Source organism: Phycodurus eques, chromosome 5, assembly GCF_024500275.1.
Source record: "Phycodurus eques isolate BA_2022a chromosome 5, UOR_Pequ_1.1, whole genome shotgun sequence".
NCBI classification, from domain to species: domain Eukaryota; kingdom Metazoa; phylum Chordata; class Actinopteri; order Syngnathiformes; family Syngnathidae; genus Phycodurus; species Phycodurus eques.
The window spans coordinates 14,097,818-14,116,582 of NC_084529.1; the positions used below are offsets into that span (position 1 = coordinate 14,097,818).

Consider the following 18,765-nt stretch of genomic DNA (forward strand, 5'->3'; position numbering starts at 1 on the left):
AAAACAGCTGGAGATATAACTTGTAACACTTTTCTTGGTCTGTATATATATATATATATATATATATATATATAAAACACTTTTTTTACAATTATTTTTCTTTCTTTTTTTTTTTTTTTTTTTAACAATTTAGCCTGAAATGTCCTTCCCATAATAGCTGCCAGTTATTCTGGTGTGAATAGCTTTGTATGCTTGTTGAATAAAACAATGTGTCAAATTTCTTTGGCTGTGGTGAGAAGACTGAGAATATAAGTTAATACAAGAACATAAAAAGAACAATCAAGAAGACATTTAATAAAGCATAGCAGTGATTTGTTCATTTTACACCAAAAGATCGTCAGCTTTTCCATGTGCATGTGTTTTGTTGGTAATATTCATGCATCATTCATGAAGAAATTAAAGAAAATGGTGAAAATAAAATGCTAAATATACATTCCATACTTGTTCAAATCAAGGGCATTTTTGCTCACAAACCTTTCATTTCCTGGAGAAGTAGCACATGGTCTAGTGTAGTCGAGCTGCACTACCAATGAATGAAATATGTCGCTGAAGATTTGTACAGTACCCAACTGAGGTAACAGATACAAGTAGGTCTGTGCTGTGAAAGAAAAAAAGTTAATTGACTCAATAGCGGCGGTACTGTAAATGAAAGAGGAAGTCAGGTTTCCGTGGCACCGGACATCAGTCAAATGAATCCGAGAAATTGTCTTGTATCTTTCAATGAGGAAGCAATAGTTCATTAAAAGAAAAAAAGAACAAACAGAAGTCAATATGAGTTATGAATCAACATTTATTAGTTATATTTGTATATGTACACCAAAGGTACAGCACATTTAGATATGTAGAAACAGATTTTTTTTAAGTATACCATAAGATCGAGGAAAGAATTCATTTACTTTTTTTGTCTTTTTCTCAGTATCACTTCAATACATACTTTCTGCCTTTACGTGCAAATGAAAGCGAAAGCTTTACAAAGAAAGGAAGGCCAAGAAAAGTAATATTAACTTCTTGTCGATGAAGTTATCATCTCCATTTCAGGGTTGTTTCATTCGTAAAAGACACAGTTCAGTAAAAAAAGAAAGTGGAAATGTACTTTAGGGCCCTTCACGGCAATATTGTTTCCTTTTTAAACTCAGCAAGTTCCAGGTGGGTTTCTGTGCATATTGTGGATTGCGTAGAAAGTGAAAAAAGGCAAGCGGGTAAAGGCAAGTTTACTATGGGATATGTTGGCGATGGCATGACAGTCTCGCTATAAAGTAGGTTGCATGTGTGGCACTTTAACGAAGAACCTGAAAGCAATCTTAGAGATCCACGATATGCTACTAACAAAGCATCAGGTCAAACATGATGCCAAAACTGGCAATGAGAAAAGGCCAGTCTTCGCCATTAAACAGACACAATGATTCACCTGAGGAATGTTGTTCAATATTGTGAAGTTTTATTTGAAAATGGGATAGTTGTTCACTCACTTAGTAACTACTAGGCGCCATTTGATTCTTCACTCTTGCCTACGTACGTACGGACAACGTTTTACCTTCTTTTCTCACAGTCTCCACCAAATAAAGTCATGTTGGCCGTTTTTAACAAACGTCTCCTTCTTCCCTCGTTTACTCTTGTGCAGACCCTCTTGGTTTTTTTTCCCTCCTCATGCAAATGTTGCTTGAGGATATTCTGCATTGCCACGGATCAGAACATTTACCGTATATATCTATTTTATGTACAATGAAAATGAATGCACACTGCTTATATTGTCAAGGAACAAACATTCAAAAGGCTTACATTAGATACAAAAACATATTTATACTGTATATTGTTGAGTGACAGATAAGTAAAGCACCTAGTTATTAGAGAATAAAAAAGAACAAACAAGCAATTTAATACACGAGTTCCTGCCAATACGTTTCGTCTAATCTAGTTCTACTCAGGACATAGATGATATATTTTCTATAGTATTACATTTATAATGTAACAGCAATAAAACTATATTCCTACAAACCATTTGAACACTCCCAAAAGGAAAAATGGAGGAAAACAAATGACAACATCAAAACACTGTTGACTACAATACAGTATATACACAAAAGTGCAAGGAGGCACTTCAAATATCATGCTTTTAAGATAGTGGTGCAAAAAAAAAAAATTATAATAATTTTCATTTCATTTTATTCATGCTTCTAAAATAGTTTGAAGGTAAACATGGTCCAACTCTTATCATGATGGTGTTCATAGTCTAATTAATGGAAAGACTTTGTTCCTGAACGCAACTAGGCCATGCGGTCAAACTGGAAGGGCCTGTTAGGGTGTCAGTGCTGTGCTCTTCAATATTTTATCAACTTGACGGTTTATATGGGCGTGTTCATATGCATATGTGTTCCACAAATGTGCATTGTGGCGTTATGGAAGCCCACTAAGATGGCTTGTGAGCCTGTGCGTCAGGAACTCGACTACACTGAGAGGTGCGCTATATCTTGTTAGCTTTTTCTATTGTTACTTTGATGTGGTTTGTGTGTGCTTTTGATCAGTGTAACGCAAACGTCTTCAAGGCCGAGTTGTCGTCAAGCACGAATGAAGAGAAACAAGACAGAAGAGAAGGACACAACACTGACAAAAAAAAAAAATCACAGAATTCTCATTCATACAGGCTAAGACACACAGTCGTCCATTTGTGTTGCTTTATGAGAGTTGCAAAAACATAACATTACCTGATTGTGGTAAAAAGTAAGGGATTATGTGTCTACTGTTTTGTTGAGTGAAATCATGGATATGGGCACACAACTGCAGCATCTAGGGTTTGTAGAAACAGTCTTGGACTCCGGTGGCTAAAAATATGGAATTGTTTGCTTTTGTACATCTGGCAAAACAAGAATCTTGGAGGCTTCTTGAGGATGAGTATAAATATCTATGGTCTGCCTCTGTTTGTGCATGTCAAGAATCCCATCTGACATCCATTGGCTGCACTTTCTCTCATTTCTTTCTGTTTCATCAAAGCTAATTTGGCCCTACACACAGCTAGAGGATCCGTCAACCACCGGAATGTAGTAGACATTTTTGCAGAAAGTTTTTTTGCACTCAAATATTGCCATTGTCGTCATCAAAATTTGTAATGGTTGTGCAATTAAGCTCCATACCTTGATGTGAAAAGATCATGTGAGGAAGTAAACATTAGGGTTTCTGCTAATGTGTCAGGAGTAAACATTAAAGCCTGAGAATCTCTGGGAATCAAGGTATTTGCATAATTTTGAACGTGCCGCTTAAGGCAATTGAATTCGATGGCTCATTAGCTTTTTTTTTTTTTTTTTTTTTTTTTTTTTGTGCCACATGCTTTGTGCTTTACATCTTTCTTCATTTGTGCCATAAGAGATTTAGACCAGCCAATTCTTCATTGGTGTTACGATGCAAAATTCACTTTTTCATTGGTGTAAATCATTCTTTTTGGGCAGTAATATGCTGTTCTTTAAATATGGAATTTCATTGGAATTTGAGATTGTATCCATTGTAAACAGACAAAAATAATTGGTCTTGATGTGACTGTGGAAGTTTGAATACTTAGAATAATAATAATAGTAATATTTTTTTCCTGTCCGTTTGGTCCCAATAACTGACTTAGTCATATACTATTATACTTCCGAATGCACACCCATACACACACACACACACACACACACACACACCTGCACACGCACGCCTACACACACACGCGCACACACACACGCGCACACACACATGTCAAAGAAAAGCGAAAAATTATTTCCTAGATTATAGTAAATTAAAAAAGAAACACATTGTGTCTTAAGATTTGTCTCCATAGTACGATTTGTGCTTTAATGTTGAAGAATGAATATTGTGATATAAGGCTCGGCATAACCCGCCTCCAACCCTTTCATCAATTCTTCAGCATACTAGGTCATTGCAGTCAGGTGGATTTTGAGACTAAAAATAAACATGATCTTAGCAGGTGTGCTCCTGATGGTAATGAAAAGGAAGAAAAGTGGGGAAGTGATCGCCATAACGACTCCCACTCTCATTACAATAATTGACGCTTCATGAATGTATTGCTCGCAATAGTGTGTAGTTTTTAATGTTTTTATCTTTCTTCTCTCCTTCAACCTTGTGCAAGTGTCTGCTACTAAGGGCAGAATTGTGCTCTAACAGGAAGCGTGTACCGCTGTTGTCTTTTCACAGTTAAGTGAATTAGTAGAATTTATCAGTCAGAGAGACTATTACAAAAAGAATCTTAAAGGGACTAATAATAAAGAAAACTAGACTACATAATAAACATTAGTAGTTCTGTTCATATGATATTTTTTTCATTCACTCTTTTTTTCATCACCAGAAAGGAAAACTTGTGGAGCCCAGGAGCAGGGGATCTCTGCACTGCCATTATTCATGTTTCCATGGTTCCTCCTCAACAAGCGTGCACTCCGCAGCAGAGCCGTTTGTGGCTGAGGTTACCTGCAAGCAGTTAGCACGGAAATCTAAACAACACATCTGAGAAAGAGACACAACACTCTTACATCCACCCAGGAATTAGAAGGGTCATTTAAGCGCCATAGATTCATAATGCTCAGAGGCAGTTACCATAAAGTTATCTTTTGGAAATGTACTACTGTGGAACGTCTAAAGTTGAATTATCAAGATATCGGACAAACTAGACTTGATGTGATGTGACATTATAATTGGCAATGTTAGTATCTTGTTGGTTAACCTTATATGTGTGCTTTGCTCCTTTTGTGTGTGTGTGTGGCACATTATGCCTCATTCATCAATACAATTGTTTTCATATTTTTACAACCCCAATTCCAATGAAGTTGGGACGTTGTGTTAAAAACAATAAAAACAGTATACAATGATTTGCAAATCATGTTCAACATATATTTAATTGAATACACGACAAAGGCAAGATATTTAATGTTCAAACTGATAAACTTTTCTTTAAACTTGTTTTTAGCAAATAATCATTACCGTATTTTCACGACCGTAAGTCTTAAATTTTCTCCAAAATGGATGGGGTACCTTATAATATGGCGCGCCTCATGTGTGCAGCGAGTTCCAACATCTATAAATGTTGTTGTGTGACGGGCGCTCCGCTTGACTTTTATAAAAAAAAAATATTATTTTTTTGTATTTATTTTTTTTAGTATTTCTGCTTACACAGAGGAAAAGCGGACGTGGCTGAGGACAGGGGAAGGGTGTGTGAAGTAGGACACTAAAGCCACGGCCCCATTAGGTATATAGCGCCGGGGTGTTTTTTATTTTTATTTTTTTATTTTTATTTGTTTTATTTTAGATGTATTTTTTTTAACCGCTTGACTGACTGGGAGCATTGTGCATTGCATTGTGCAAAACAACATCGGTTTGGCTAAGGACCCCCGAAAATGGCACCTACGAAGAGACACGCTTACGAAGCACAGTTTAAATTGCAAGCTGTCAGTCACGCGGAGGAACATGGGAATCGAGCAGCTGCGAGAGAATTAAGGATCAACGAATCCATGGTTCGCAAGTGGAGGAAGCAGGAAAACGAGCTTCGCCAAGTCAAGAAGACGAAGCTGAGTTTCCATGGGAAAAAAAGAAAAACAAAATGCGGAAACCAGGCGAGGTGGCCCGAGTTGGAAGACCAACTCGAGCAATGGATTAATGAGCAAAGAACAGCCGGGAGAAGCGTCTCAACAGTCACCATTCGACTGTGTGTAATAAGTCGGGGCTTGCCATCATTCCGGGAGACTTGACGAACCGCTGGACATTCGTGTAAACATGGCGTTCAAAGTGAAGTGAGCGGCGTGGGAGCCATGGATGACAGATGGCGAACACAGCTTTACTAAGACTAGGAGGCAGCGTCGGGCGAGGTACGCCACAATTTATGAATGGATTGTGGATGCTGGGGCTAACGTATCTCCTTGCACTGTTGTTCGAGCTTTCGCACGGCAACGAGACTCACTCGAACCTGGCGTGTTTGATTGAGAACTTGCCCAGCTGTTCATTTCGGAAACAGAAGATGAGGACTTTGATGGATTTGTGGACGATTTGTGGATGATCAATTCTGAGAAAAAAAATAACGTGAGTACATTGTTAAATACTTCAATAAAGTACAACCTAACTCAGTTTTGCTCCCGTTGCCTTTTTAAAAACATTATTTTAGCGTGCATGCATGCTACCGTATGTTTTAAGCTAGCATGTTTTACCATGCCTGCGCCCAATAATGGGGTGCGCCTTGTGTATTTGTTAAATACAGAAATAGACCCCGTAACTGAGACTGCGCCTTTTAATAATGTGCGCCCTATGGTCGTGAAAATACGGTAACTTTGAATTTTATGGATGCAACACGTTCCAAAAAAGCTGGGACAGGTGGCAAAAAAGACTGAGAAAGTTGAAGAATGGTCATCAAACACCTGTTTGGAACATCCCACAGGTGAACAGGCTAATTGGGAACAGGTGGGTGCTATGATTGGGTATAAAAGGAGCTTCCCTGAATTGCTCAGTCATTCACAAGCAAAGATGGGGCGAGGTTCACCCCTTTGTGAACAAGTGCGTGAGAAAATAGTCGAACAGTTTAAGGACAATGTTCCTCAACGTACAATTGCAAGGAATTTAGGGATTTCATCATCTACGGTCCATAATATCATCAAAAGGTTCAGAGAATTTGGAGAAATCCCTGCATGTAAGCGGCAAGGCCGAAAACCAACATTGAATGCCCGTGACCTTCGATCCCTCAGGCGGCACTGCATCAAAAAAACGACATCAATGTGTAAAGGATATCACCACATGGGATCAGAAACACTTCAGAAAACCAATGTCAGATAATACAGTTTGGCGCTACATCCGTAAGTGCAACTTGAAACTTTACTATGCAAAGCAAAAGCCATTTATCAACAACACCCAGAAACGCCACCGCCTTCTCTGGGCCAGAGCTCATCTAAGACGGACTGATGCAAAGTGGAAAAGTGTTCTGTGGTCCAACGAGTTTCAAATTGTTTTTGGAAATTGTGGACGTCGTGTCCGGGCCAACGTCTTTTTCATGGACACCACTGCTTATTTCAGCAAGACAATGCCAAACCACATTCTGCACGTGCTACAACAGTGTGGCTTCGTAGTAAAAGAGTGCGGGTACTAGACTGGCCTGCCTGCAGTCCATACCTGTCTCCCATTGAAAATATGTGGCGCATTATGAAGCGTAAAATACGACAACGGAGACCCCGGACTGTTGAACAGCTGAAGCTGTACATCAAGCAAGAATGGGAAAGAATTCCACCTACAAAATTTCAACAATTAGTGTCCTCAGTTCCCAAACGTTTATTGAATGTTGTTAAAAGAAAAGGTGATGTAACACAGTGGTAAACATGACCCTGTCCCAGCTTTTTTGGAACGTCTTGCAGCCATAAAATTCTAAGTTAATGATTATTTGCTAAAAACAATAAAGGTTATCAGTTTGAACATTAAATATCTTGTTTTTGTAGTGTATTCAATTAAATATAGGTTGAACATGATTTGCAAATCATTGTATTCTGTTTTTATTTATGTTTAACACATGTATATTTGTACATTTTGATATTAACAATCAGCAACTTGTTTTTTAAAAGAATGTTAAGATGAATAAATTATAAAGAAGGCTTTTTTTTTATGTCAAAAGATTGACCCTCGAACAAATTCTTGCAACTCCAAACAAATCAAAGCTTTACCAGTATCCTGGAGAGGATTATGTTCAACATGAGAGGTTCCACTGTTATTGGAATAGTATAACAATATAAACATGCAATATTCAGGTAAACCTGTTAATTCCCTGTAAATATCATCTTTCAACACATTCTTTTTCATTTTGTACTAAACAGTGATGTGAACTGTACATTGGAAGACTTTGACAACAGAGCAGCAACAATACTATATACAAATGTTATGACTGGAACTGGAACTCCCAAAGGACCACTGAAGAACATGCTTATAGTGGTCTTATGAGTGGAGTGACCTGGGGACAGACCAAGCATTTATGATCACCAAAAACTAAAACTACATTTAAAAAACACATTTGCATGCAAAAAAAGTGGCACAAAAGTGACACAACTACAGAAACTACAGAATTAATGCGTTTTGACTAGTTTGCAGGCCCACTAGAGCGTGTTCATGTTCAAAATGTGAGTAATGCTATTAGCAGACAACAAAATAACCCAACTAGATATAGAATAAACTGGAAATAGCAAGCCTCTGGTCTGTTAGGAAATGGAGCCTTAAAAAGAAGATGCAACTTATCACTTTGAACAGATTTCTGGTGCCAGTGTTACCAGGCAACACCTTCCATCCTTTAAAAAATGAACAGTGCAAATACATGTTGGTGTACATACTGTACACGTAATTCATGCTCCTGCATTGTTGTGAATCCCTTAACAAATTAAAATAAAAGATTAAAGGTGCAATGTTTTAAACACTGCACCTTTAAACCTCACAATGAGCCAAAATAGCTTTTATCTAAAATACTAATCCCAGTGTGTTAACGGCTCAGTAACTGTGTCTCGGGAATATGTGAGCTGCTAATTATCTGCAGCATTTTCCATCGTTGGATTTTCAAATGCCTGCAAAAGGTGACCCATTGGAAATCAGTTAATAATTAAAATAAGCTATAATTAGATGAATGGAAGGGTCCACATGGGACACTGAGCACAGGAAAAATATGTCTGCAGCAACTAAGACAAATCAGGGGAAGAATATCTTATTAAGAGGGTTTATAAATTGATGTAGAGTGAACTTTTGATAGATGTGAGATTCTGAATAATACTCCCATATTGCCTAATGAAGGCCATTTAAAGCCAATCCACAAAATGTTATAGCATCAGAAAAGGCTCATAAAGCTCACTCTAAAATGTACTGAGATGGTTTGTTTCAAAAGCAATTTTTGATGAGTTTTTATATTTCTATACATTCACAACACAAAAGCTGCTATTCCAGAAGAACTACAAACATGCATTGTCTCATGCATCATTTTTGTCAACAAGTTAGTGTGTTACAATGTATTATAGAAAGGTGCAGTGAATTGAAAGAGAGGAAACAAAAAACATAGTGAGCATGCAGGAAGAGAGATGGTTATATACAAGTCTCTAGATCAGTAAGCATTAATTGTACCTTGCACTCATCTACTACGACAGAATTGTTAGCATTTGCGGTAGGCGTTAAGACGCACTGGTTGGAATTGTTTTCGTGGTGGTTCTTCATGTCGTCGTACAACGATGGGGTCTTTGTCATTTCGATGTCGTCTGATTTAACCATGTGCGCATCCAGCTCTTCAAGCTCCGCCTTGGACATGTGGTACACGATGCCTGCACCGTAGGAGTCCCCAACCACATTTACAGAGGTCCTGAACCGGTCCCTGAGGAGACAATTTTTACTATAAGGAGGAGTGTTTGAGTTACTGGAAAACTGGAACCGTGGCTACTCTGCAGTTCAAGACAGGATAGTGGGCAATTTCCCACCAGATTGCAATGGCGAAAGTGCATATTTTGCATACATCCAGTTGAAATCGGAAGGGTTTTTTTTCTTACTGTCTTTCATGAAATCAGACTAACCTTTTCCTGTTTTAGGTCAATTAGGATGACATAAATTATTGCTATTTGCTCAAGGCCAAATTAATGACAGAAGGATTTTTTTTAGAATTCTTTTTTTTTGGCTACTTTCTTCAAAGTCAACCATTTACATACCATAATATTACGATGCCTTTAAACTATTTCTGGAAAACCCAGACGATGATGTCATTTATTTGGAAGCTTCCGATAGGTTTATTTATAACATCTGAGGTAATTAAATACATACTCTGTGGCTGTATTTGAAGACACACCTGAAACACACTGCTTCTTTGTGGAACATTATGAGAAATCCCAAAGAAATTATCAAGCTATCTGGAAGAGAATTGTGGGGTTGGACAAATCTCAATTTCTAGATGCCTAATGGTGCCACTTTCATCTGTTCAAACAACTATATGAAAGTATAAACACCATGGGAATGTCCAGCCATAATATCGCTCAGGACAGAGACGCGTTCTGTGTTCCAGAGATGAATGTGCTTTGGTCTCAAATGTGCATATTAACCCAAAAATGAAAGAAAAAAGACTTTTTTAAGATCCTGGCTGGAGCTGGTAACAGTGTGTCATTATCCACAGTGAAATGAGTGCTGTACTGACATGCTGAAAATCCACTCTACCAGGAAGAAGCTGTTAATCCAAAAGAAACATTAAAAAAAGACAGATTACAGTTTGCAAATGCACACTCGGACAAAGACCTTAATTTTTAATCTGTAGTCTGACGAAACTAAAATTGAATTGTTTGGCCATCATTACGTTTGGAGGGAAAAGGGGGAAGCTTGCAAGCCTGAGAACACCATCCCAACTGTGAAATACAAGGGTGGCAGCATCATGTTGTGGTTTTTCTTTTTGTTTTTTGCTACAGGAGGGACTGGGGCAGTTCACAAAATACGTTCCTAAGTGAGTGTCCCTCTTTCAGTCACTACTGGCTGTCTCTCCAGCAACCGAGGGAGCATGACTGGCATATGTTATTTTCCCAATTGGTCTATGAGGCAGTCATGATTAATGTGATAAAAGGCAGTGAATTGTATTGACTAAAATAGGTATTTGATGACAATGTTCTGAAGCCAATTGGGAACTCAGACACCAAAAAACTGTTGGTAATACCCTGTAATTTCACTGGTATGTAGCCAAGATAAATGGTTGGATCACAACCACTGTTTCCTTATAAGAAGGAACTGAAGAAGGAAGCAAACATTCGATGTCAATTCATTAAACTAATAATACAAATCAAATCCCCCAAAAAACCAAAAACTCACAGAAGCCAGTCAACAGCAACTAGCAGACTGATGTCCTGAGTTGGCAGCCCCACAGCAGTCAGGATCAAGAGCATGGTCACGAGTCCAGCACTGGGAATACTGGCAGCTCCAACACTGGCCAGAGTGGCTGTGAGGCTGAATAAAGACAGAGTAGATGGAAAAACAAATACACAGTCAAACACCTAATTCCTGCAAGACTATTCATCGATCTGATCGACCTGATCGGTATCGGCCGATATTTAGCATTTTATGCTGATCGGCTTTAATGTCATAATTCGCCGATCCGATCAATGATGTCATTGATCGGTTACTCCGCGTCGCCATCGTGCACCGTATATTTGAATCCAAAAGCTAGTTTATTTTTAGCCCTGTCGCGTGTCTTTTGACATAGTACTGTAAATATCGGCCAATAAAGTTATTAAATAAAATAAAATAATGTCATCTTTGTGGGACAGACAACACGTCTGCGATAGACAACACGTAACGCCTGGATCAGATTACAAGACAAATTTGGTCTTTCATGATTGCACTATGTCAGACTACTGCTATAAAATCTTGTATTCTGATACCACTGCATTCTGTTTTTACGATCGTTGGGCTTTATCTTGTCAACTCAAATGTGACCGGATACACTCGTTACCGTGGCGATGACAACAAGAGCGTATCATAAGCACAAAATGATGGAAAACGTGTGGTGGTGGTCACCGGTGCTCAGGAGAGGGCGTTCGTTTAAGGCTTGCTTGAGATATGTTCACGTACTTTTAATACGATACGGCTCGAAAGCAGGCAGCAAAACGTTATGTAGCCTAGCAAATGAGTGCTAGCACTAACGGTTGTGCGTAAACATGCTGCCGTTCTGTCGAATCAATGCTCTAAAGTTTCATTGTGGGTGAAATAATTTAATTACAAATAAAGTAATTTCATGACAGTAAGTTAGCACCCTTTATTTCTGTCATGTTGTAATGTTGGTTTGGCCTGACTGATTAGAATACACGACCTGACTAGAGCAGTGATTTCCAACCTTTATGGAGCCAAGGAACATATTTTACAATTGAAAAATGTCACGGCACACCAACAAACAAAAATGTCACAAAAAGTGGATACATTAATTACTGTATGTACTTCCTGCCATCTAATAGAAGACCATTCATTTGTTCTGTCTGTCACTATGCCTCACTGGCATACATAGAAGAACAAAGATACATTATTTATTGTAAATATATTTTTTTGGGCAATAAAGTAAACAAGTATATACAGTAAGTGAACAGGTCATTTAAATAGACACATTGCTCCATCTTGTGATCGTATCGGTGATCGGTTATCGTTTTTTTAAACTCGCTGATCGGTGATTGGCCCCATAAATCCTGATCGTGTAAATCCTAATTCCTGCACAAGCCTTATATAGAAAATGACTGTTGCTGAGAAATCGCTACAACCCTGAACTACACTAGTATGAATAGCAGCAACTAAAAAGTGGATGCTTTATGTTAAGAGGTTCACTCATGAAAGATGAGAGGTTTCAGTTACCAGTTGGTAGAGAGATGTGATAATGAATTCTCAAGCTGAAGGACACCCAGCCTTGACTCTCTCTACAGAACTCAGGCTAATTACAGTACATTTAAAAAAAAAAAATTGAGAGACAGGTAGTTTTTGCACTGTGTATTTTTTTCTGTCTCTGTCCTGTTATTGTTCACTTGGGACTTTTAGGAACTCCTTGTTTCTAATTATTTGTGTCCAAAGCTTTTTTGTGTGTGTTGTAACACTTGTCTCTGTCAATAGTTTCACCAGGTTTAATCTGCTTGTTCCACCTCTTGTGCCACAGCTCTTTCCCTTCCCTTGTAGTCTGCTCACGTGGCCTTCATCTTACAATTACTTATTGTATTTCAACCTTGATTTTGTGTGGTCTTCTCATTCAACATTGCCTTTTTGTTTGCTTGAAGTTTAGATGTTAGAGTTTTGCTCTGCTGATTTTTATGTTTATTAACTTTTTTTTTTTTTTTTTTACATTTTCCTGCTCGAACTCCCACCTTCCCCAACTATTCTGTCTTTTCACAAGGCAACCACTGTTTGCCTTTTAATAGAACTGAGGAATTGTATCCTTATGGTTCAACTACTACAAGTTTTATACTTCAGTATTTGAGGTGATTTGATACAAAGCTACATTTTCTTCAATTCTAACTCTTTTTCAAAACAGTGACTAGCAGCAATCTAGCACCTTTTGGGGGGTTATTTGAGACTCCCTCCTATATGCAGCCATAGCGGAAGATGTTCACCCCCTCCGTGTCCACACTGCAGGCTGATCTGACCGTCGTTTCACCCTAAGTGTAACATGTTGCATGTAAATGTTAGAAAAAGATGCATCCACAAAAAGAGTCTCTGTCCACACATTCTTGCCGTGGAGAAAAAATAGGGAGTTACTGTAGATTCCCGCTAGCCTGAGACCCTTGTTAGGATAAGTGGTATAAAACTGGATTGATGGATGGTTATTCATCCACTAAAACAAATCTATTTGAAATGAAAAACAATGGTCATGGTGGACGACTGGTCTCGCAGTTCTGAGGCTCAAATTCGGGCTCCTCTGTGTGGAGTTTGCATGTTCTCCCCGTGCCTGCGTGGATTTTCTACGGGTACTCCGGTTTCCTCCCCTATCCCAAAAACATGCATGGTAGGTTGATTGAAGACTCTAAATTGCCCGTAGGTGTGAATGGGAGTACCTAAGATATTTGGATAGGCTCCAGCGCGCCCACAACCCTAGTGAGGATAAGCGGTACAGAAAATGGATGGATGGATGGATGGATGGATGAAAAACAGTGGTTATTTAGTCAAATAATTGCATTTGATTAATATTATGTTTTAATACAGTCCCATTATTATTAAACGTATCTCTGTTGTTTAAGTCATTTTAAAGTACATTTTGTCTTGCATGAACGATTGCAAATTCACTTCGGCTGTTGCTGTTTGCACTTTCTAATTAAAAAAAAAACGTTGCTCAGTCTATATTTTTAGTATTCCAAATCAAATGTGTTGCAATACTTTGGTGTGTGGATCTGTGATCTTTTTATTTGCATTTCTTTTAGCAATATGGTTTACATATTGATAATCATGATAATTTTTGTCATAATTTTGATATGAATTTTTTCATCTTTCGTCCCAATTCTATAACATTTTGTTTATTATTATCATTATTATTATTATTACTGTATTTATTGAGTGGTAATTTGTGGTAACGTTTAAAGTAAAAGATGCTTCTAGGCACAATACAGTATATCACTATGTGGGGTTTCTTACCTAACAGTGATAATCTGACCGGGGTCCAGGTGGACACCGTTCATCTGGGCAATGAAGATGGCAGCCACAGCCTCATACAGAGCAGTTCCATCCATGTTGATGGTGGCACCAACTGGGAGCACGAAACGAGTGACTCTTTTGTCAATTCCCAAATTCTCTTCCAGACAGCGGAAAGTAACAGGCAGTGTGCCGGCACTAAGAGTAAAAACATTTTATCTTAGGTTAATAGTTTGAATATTAAAGCACATGGAAGGATGCAGAAATTCATGGTCCTTCATACTGACCTTGATGCAGTGCCCAGGGCAGTAATCCAGGCCTGGAAGATACCCAAGAAAAATTTGAAGGGGTTTTTCCTGACAATTACAAAATAGATACTCGGCAAGAAGATTGCTCCATGAATGATGAGGCCAACAATCACAGTGACCATGTACATTCCCAGCTGCCTGGCCACCACCTCCAAGTCCTTGATGGAGATGATCTTACCACAGATCAGGCAGGCAATACCAAAAGGAGAATACCTGGCAAAAGTAAACAAGGCTTATATGCAAATATAATATAACCTAACATTATCTTAACAACGGACCAAGAAGTCTTTTAACACCGTTAAACAAAAGACAGTGGATGATAAGCAACACAAACAGTTTAAAGTCAATAGTATTTTTTTCAACACTAACCACATGATCATGATGACAAGTTTCATCACAATCTCATTGAGAATGTTGAAAAATTCAATCATCAGTCTGGCCCTCTCGCCCATCTTGCCCATGCAGATGCCAAATGCAATAAAGAAACCAATCAGACCTGTGAGGGAAAGTCACAAAACTGTCAGAATTTGAATGAAAGTGGACAGGAGAGGAAAATGGAATCAGACAAAACCATTTTATCACTGTCAGACTTTGTAACTTAATACAGACCCAGGACATTCATTCCACTCTTGAACTGCAGGGATTTTTTAACGACAAACTGTGGCTCCTTGGTAATGTTTGCCAACAAGCCCTCCATAGTGGTGGCATTGACATCCTCCTCGATAACCACTTCCACCTTCTTAGTCACCGTCTGGATCTGAGGTGGAATTTCAACATTCAGTGATCATCTGGATGATTGATACTCTATATAAAAAAATACCTAAAGTTCATACATATTGTCACTCTTTTTTCATTTCACTCTCTCGTTTGCTCACTGCGACTTTGCGTGAGTACATAATGCTGGTTTAATTTCTTTCGTAAAAAAAACTTAGTTCAGATGTAATACAGTACTATTGGTTCAATTTGAAAGTCCCCTTATAACGATGAATTCCTTTAGTCTGTGTGTCCATCTAACTTGCTGTGCCTGTCAGTTCTCTGTCCAGGTGCACGGCGCTGTCGGCATGAATAACAATCACGAGCCTATGAACTCTCCATGGCAACAAGTGGCAGCACAAACGTGACATGACGAAAGTCAAACTGAAAGAAACTGAAGCTATTCTCTGATGCATATAGCTACAATTTCAGTTGAGGAAAATCGCAGCTGGTAACACACAACTTATAGTATAACCTTGTCATTGGAAGAAATCAGACAGTAGGAGAGTTCTGTAGTTTTCCTGTTTTATAGCCTACCTAGGTACGTGGTGGATCTTTTTTTTCAGACAAAAATGCACCAATTGTTCCTATTAGGGTTTCAGAGGATGCTCTTTTGTTTGAAGTGCCTTCCACATTGTTGATTAAATTCATCTCTTTAAAATCTTATGTTTTGTTCCCCCTCTGAGAGTACCAAAAGTAAGTCAATCCAATATCAGCACTAAAGTTTGTGTTTCTCCTTTGCCTCTCACCCGAAGTCTGCTGGGATAAGCTCCAGCTCACCCATAACCCTGGCCAGGATATGCAGGAAACTGGATGGATGGATGGATGTTTTTGTTTCTCCACACTGTTGCCCTACCTGTTGGAAACACGCCTGCACCAGGTTCTCTGGGAACAGGTTCCTGATCAGATCAAAGAAGGCATCCAAGCTGGACACATCATCGTTCTTCTCTCCCTCTCCAAGATTCTCCTTCAGTTTGGGGTTTCCAGGGTGGATGACCAACACTAGTATGACTCCCAAGATGGCAGCAATAATAGTGGTGGTCATATAGTAGACCATTGCTCTGGTACCCAGACGACCACTAGATTTGGCATCCAAACCAGCCAGTCCTGCAGCCAGAGAAAGGTAGAGTGTGTGCTGACCTTTTCATCGGCTATGTATGAATGATGAATGCCTTTTGGTTTGTCATCCACATGAAGATGCTGTGTTTACATTTCACATTCATCTATAGTTTGTAGTATATATATATATATATATATATATATATATATATATATATATATATATATATATATATATATATATATATATATATATATATATATATATATATATATGTGTGTGTGTGTGTGTGTGTGTGTGTGTAGCAATAGTAGCATCAGCAAATAGCCTACTTACCAGCCGCAACAGTATATGCATGTACATAATCTAATTTTATCCTGAACACAACTGTGTCCTGAAATCTTGCCTTTGATAAAAACAATCTTTTTGGGTTCCCCTATTTTGCTACATGCAAGGTGGAAAAATATTTGAAAGACCTCTCATTGTGATATAGTGTATTGGTAGACTTTAACCACAAAAGATTATAAATAGCACATCCTCTGAGGAGCCAAAGTTGAGCATTTCTATTTTTGTAAAGGTGGAATTTTCAATGCAACACGATTGAACCTCAACAGATTGTCCAAATTAAGTGAGGTTGGTGTGAATTTTCTGAACTACTTAAGTAAAGTATGTGACAACTACCGAGACTGATAAATCAAACACACAACCAGTTCTGAAACAGATAACACACAACGTGTCATCGACTTTCAACAGTGCAATTGATTGTATATTTGGCATACCTGTAATTAAACTGGAGATGATAAGAGGCAGGATCAGCATCTTCAGCATCCTCATGAGGATATCTCCAGGAAAGGCAATGACCATGATTATGTCTGGGTGAATTGGGGAGGCAACACGAAGCAATATCCCTGACACTGCTCCTAAGATCACACCTGAAGTAGACAGTTAGGGAGGGATGTTGCAGTAAATGGCTTTATGCAGGCAAACTGGCAGTGAAGCAATGGAAAAGTCATATTGGGGGCTTCTATTCAAGTTATCATTTTGTTCAGATATTTGATGGTATAAATAGAAAACAAACAAGAATTTCCTCCATAAAGAATGATTTGTACTTGTATTCGTAAGTAATTGTCGAGCTGCAGTCACACAACAAGTGCCAAGGACTGATAAGCACACAATGGAGCTTGAAAGAATTCCACTGGCAGGCAGGAGTTAAACTATGGGCATTGTTGGAGCTTCTTCTGAAGGAAGAATGATGTGGAACATTGTTACCTCGGTAACCACGGCCTGGGATGTCAAGTGACTAAGCAATAAAAAGCATATAATTTTCTGTGTTCTTAAATAAAGTGGTTGGTTGAAAGGATAATACTGACGGGAAATGTGTTTACGATGAAATATATTGTTTTGAGAGCCAAGATTTTTTTTTAAATGTTCTAGATACAATAACAATGAAGATGGGAAACAAATAAGTATAGTTAGAGCCTAATTTAAAAACCATTATATATGCCATTCTAAGCATTTGCTTTCTATCAGACCACCCTTACTTAACCATCAGCTTGAAAACAGTGCAATTTGTATGTGCCCACTCTGTTAGCTCTAGGGTTTGGCTTTTGGGTCTGCCTATCTCACCAAAACACAATTTACCCTCCTCAAACATCGCCTCCCCCCCCCCCCCCATCCCTATCCTACCCCAGCCCAGTGCCGCACTTCCTCCCCTTCAACCTCTACTGCCAAAGATCACAACATTTTCGAACACGCTGGAATGGAAAGCCTGCCATCTTTTGTAAGCTGCCCTCAAGCCATCTTCCAGTGGGGCTCCTTCCGGTGGATTCCTGACGCGCAAGTGTTTTGGGATGGCACTTGATTTCCTGTGCCTTCTCTTTGGCCCATTTGCAAGATCCCCATTCAGGCTCTTATGCGCCCCGTGACACATGATCAATGATGCTGCGAGCTCACTCCATTCGTGAGCGAACTGCCAAGCAGAAGTGGGGCACTCGAGCCACATGACTTGACTTGAATTGAAAACTCATGAAAGACTCCACTTGACTTAGACTTAAACACGGATGGATCTAATTAAAAAAAATAATAATTAGATTTTCTGTGAATGTTGTAGAAGTGGTCATTTGAAAATGTAAACACTGGCAGAGATTTATACAAATAAAGTGTTGCATATTGATATTTATCAGTTTCCTAATTATTGTGAGAAGTCATTAACATGATCAGTGCCTTCACATAAATGATTATCATATAATAATAACATATCATCAAAGGTCATTTGAGCAAAATTTGCTATTTCAGAAGTGTGTATCAAACTGGTAGCCCTTTGCATTAATCAGTACCCAAGAAGTATCTCTCCATTTCAAAAGGTTGGTGACCGCTGAATTATATCCCCTCCAACGATTGTTCTTGGGCTACCCCCGCGCCCCCAATTGCTGCGCGCCAGCCAGTATGTGGGATTGAATTACATCTGTCATCCACCACACATCCGTGGAGCCCGCGTGGCTCTCTGCCTGCATGCGCCCTGATCAACTAAAATCGTATTACACC

At 38.7% G+C, this 18,765-nt stretch overlaps 1 protein-coding gene across 5 annotated transcripts in view; it reads right to left on the minus strand.

Annotated features, from left to right (window-relative positions):
- Positions 1–772: 772 nt before the first annotated feature.
- Positions 773–18,765, minus strand: part of slc1a2b (solute carrier family 1 member 2b) — a 36,194-nt gene continuing 18,201 nt past the window's right edge. For 2 of the 5 annotated variants that reach the window (XM_061677604.1, XM_061677605.1), the window contains exons 3-11: positions 17,001–17,153; positions 16,018–16,268; positions 15,018–15,165; positions 14,778–14,904; positions 14,388–14,621; positions 14,104–14,298; positions 10,816–10,950; positions 9,164–9,349; positions 7,409–7,957 (exon numbers count right to left, since the gene is read on the minus strand). In XM_061677604.1, coding sequence (XP_061533588.1) covers positions 7,942–7,957; positions 9,164–9,349; positions 10,816–10,950; positions 14,104–14,298; positions 14,388–14,621; positions 14,778–14,904; positions 15,018–15,165; positions 16,018–16,268; positions 17,001–17,153 — 1,445 coding nt within the window. In that variant the 3' untranslated portion in view covers positions 7,409–7,941. Of the gene's footprint in view, positions 4,453–7,408; positions 7,958–9,105; positions 9,350–10,815; positions 10,951–14,103; positions 14,299–14,387; positions 14,622–14,777; positions 14,905–15,017; positions 15,166–16,017; positions 16,269–17,000; positions 17,154–18,765 lie in introns of those variants that run through there. The other 3 variants (XM_061677606.1, XM_061677608.1, XM_061677607.1) reach the window with 3 other exon arrangements.